A 1,231-nucleotide genomic window follows, 5' to 3' on the forward strand; every position below is an offset into this window, starting at 1 on the left:
CCGGGGCCGAGCGCGTTCGGGCCCCCTCTGGGGGGCTGCCCCTTAGTGCGACCACGCTTCCGTGCTCCTCTTGGGTAGAAATCCTGTTTTTATGTCTAAAGCCGCGGTGTTTAGGCTGGTGTTTCGTCTTCAGGTGGCAGAATTTATCGATGAGCGTCCAGCCGAAGTGAAGCTCATGGAGGAATTCCGAACAAGCGCTAAATGGAAGCTTCTGGGAGGTGAGTCCAGACCTTTCCACCCTTTCTCACTGAATGTTTCCTCATCGCAAGTGGAAAATGGTAGTAGCTGAAAAAAATAACACAAATGCTTGAAATGCTGAAGAGATCCTGAGCTCACAACGGTGGCGTTTTTGGTTGTTTTTCTTTAGAGCAGAATGAAGACTCACAAAGTTCGGATGTTTCAGTACCTGCCAAATCTGCCACGAGGTAAGGGCCTCCGAGCGGGAATTTATTTTCTGATATCGCCTGTCTTGATCCGCAGTCTCTGAGCGCAGGGATTCCATTTCCGTTGTTGAGTCACCTTTCCCGCAGGGGCACAGCCTGGCAGCAGCGCGCTCTCAAGGCTTTAGCCTGGACTGCGAGACGTCCACATTGTGCCTTTGCTATAGATCTGGAATATGATGAAGAGACGGTTGATAGAATGTGGCCTTTTTCTGCAAGTTTCTGTGGTCACCCAGCGTCCAGGCTCTCCGAGAGCGGGGTGGGCCTTTCCTTGTGAGAAGGTGGTTATACAAGGGCACAAAAGGGGATTTGTTGTCTGAGGGTCGTAAGGCTCCCTAGAGCCTTAAAACTGATTTCCTGTGATCCTAGTTGCCTTAGAGTGTTTCTGGGATCTACTGTGGGAAGTCTGTGGCTCGATGATGCAGATTGCTACGAGGATGTGCAGAACCAATTACGAATTCACGTTCAGAAAGTTGTTTTCATGCTTGTCTTCTGCTGCTAGCTTTACAGACTCTACTGGGCATTTGTTTCCCATCTGGAGTCAGCAAAACGAACGGAAATCTAACTTTCCTTTTCATCTCCTCCTCCCCTCCCAGGCGCCAGTGCCGTGACTCTCCGGTCAGCTCGCCACCGAGGAGACAGCGGCATGACTCCCCAGACAAATCGCCTCTGAGGCAGCAGCAGCACGATTTCCCAGATCTGTCCCCTCCCAGACGAGAGAGAAACCATGCCGCCAACCTGTTGCCTCCCAGGCGACAGCGTCACGACTCCCCCGGCCTCTCCCCACCAAG

At 52.3% G+C, this 1,231-nt stretch overlaps 1 protein-coding gene across 1 annotated transcript in view; it reads left to right on the forward strand.

Annotated features, from left to right (window-relative positions):
• Positions 1-133: 133 nt before the first annotated feature.
• BUD13 (BUD13 homolog (S. cerevisiae)) overlaps positions 134-1,231 on the forward strand; it is a gene marked incomplete at its 5' end in the record, with an annotated part of 4,655 nt that continues 3,557 nt past the window's right edge. The window contains 3 exons of the mRNA XM_009874199.1: positions 134-218; positions 368-425; positions 1,076-1,192. Of these exons, the coding sequence (XP_009872501.1) occupies positions 134-218; positions 368-425; positions 1,076-1,192 (260 nt within the window). The remainder of the gene's footprint in view (positions 219-367; positions 426-1,075; positions 1,193-1,231) is intronic.

The sequence above is a fragment of the Apaloderma vittatum genome, unplaced genomic scaffold, assembly GCF_000703405.1.
Source record: "Apaloderma vittatum isolate BGI_N311 unplaced genomic scaffold, ASM70340v1 scaffold13850, whole genome shotgun sequence".
NCBI classification, from domain to species: domain Eukaryota; kingdom Metazoa; phylum Chordata; class Aves; order Trogoniformes; family Trogonidae; genus Apaloderma; species Apaloderma vittatum.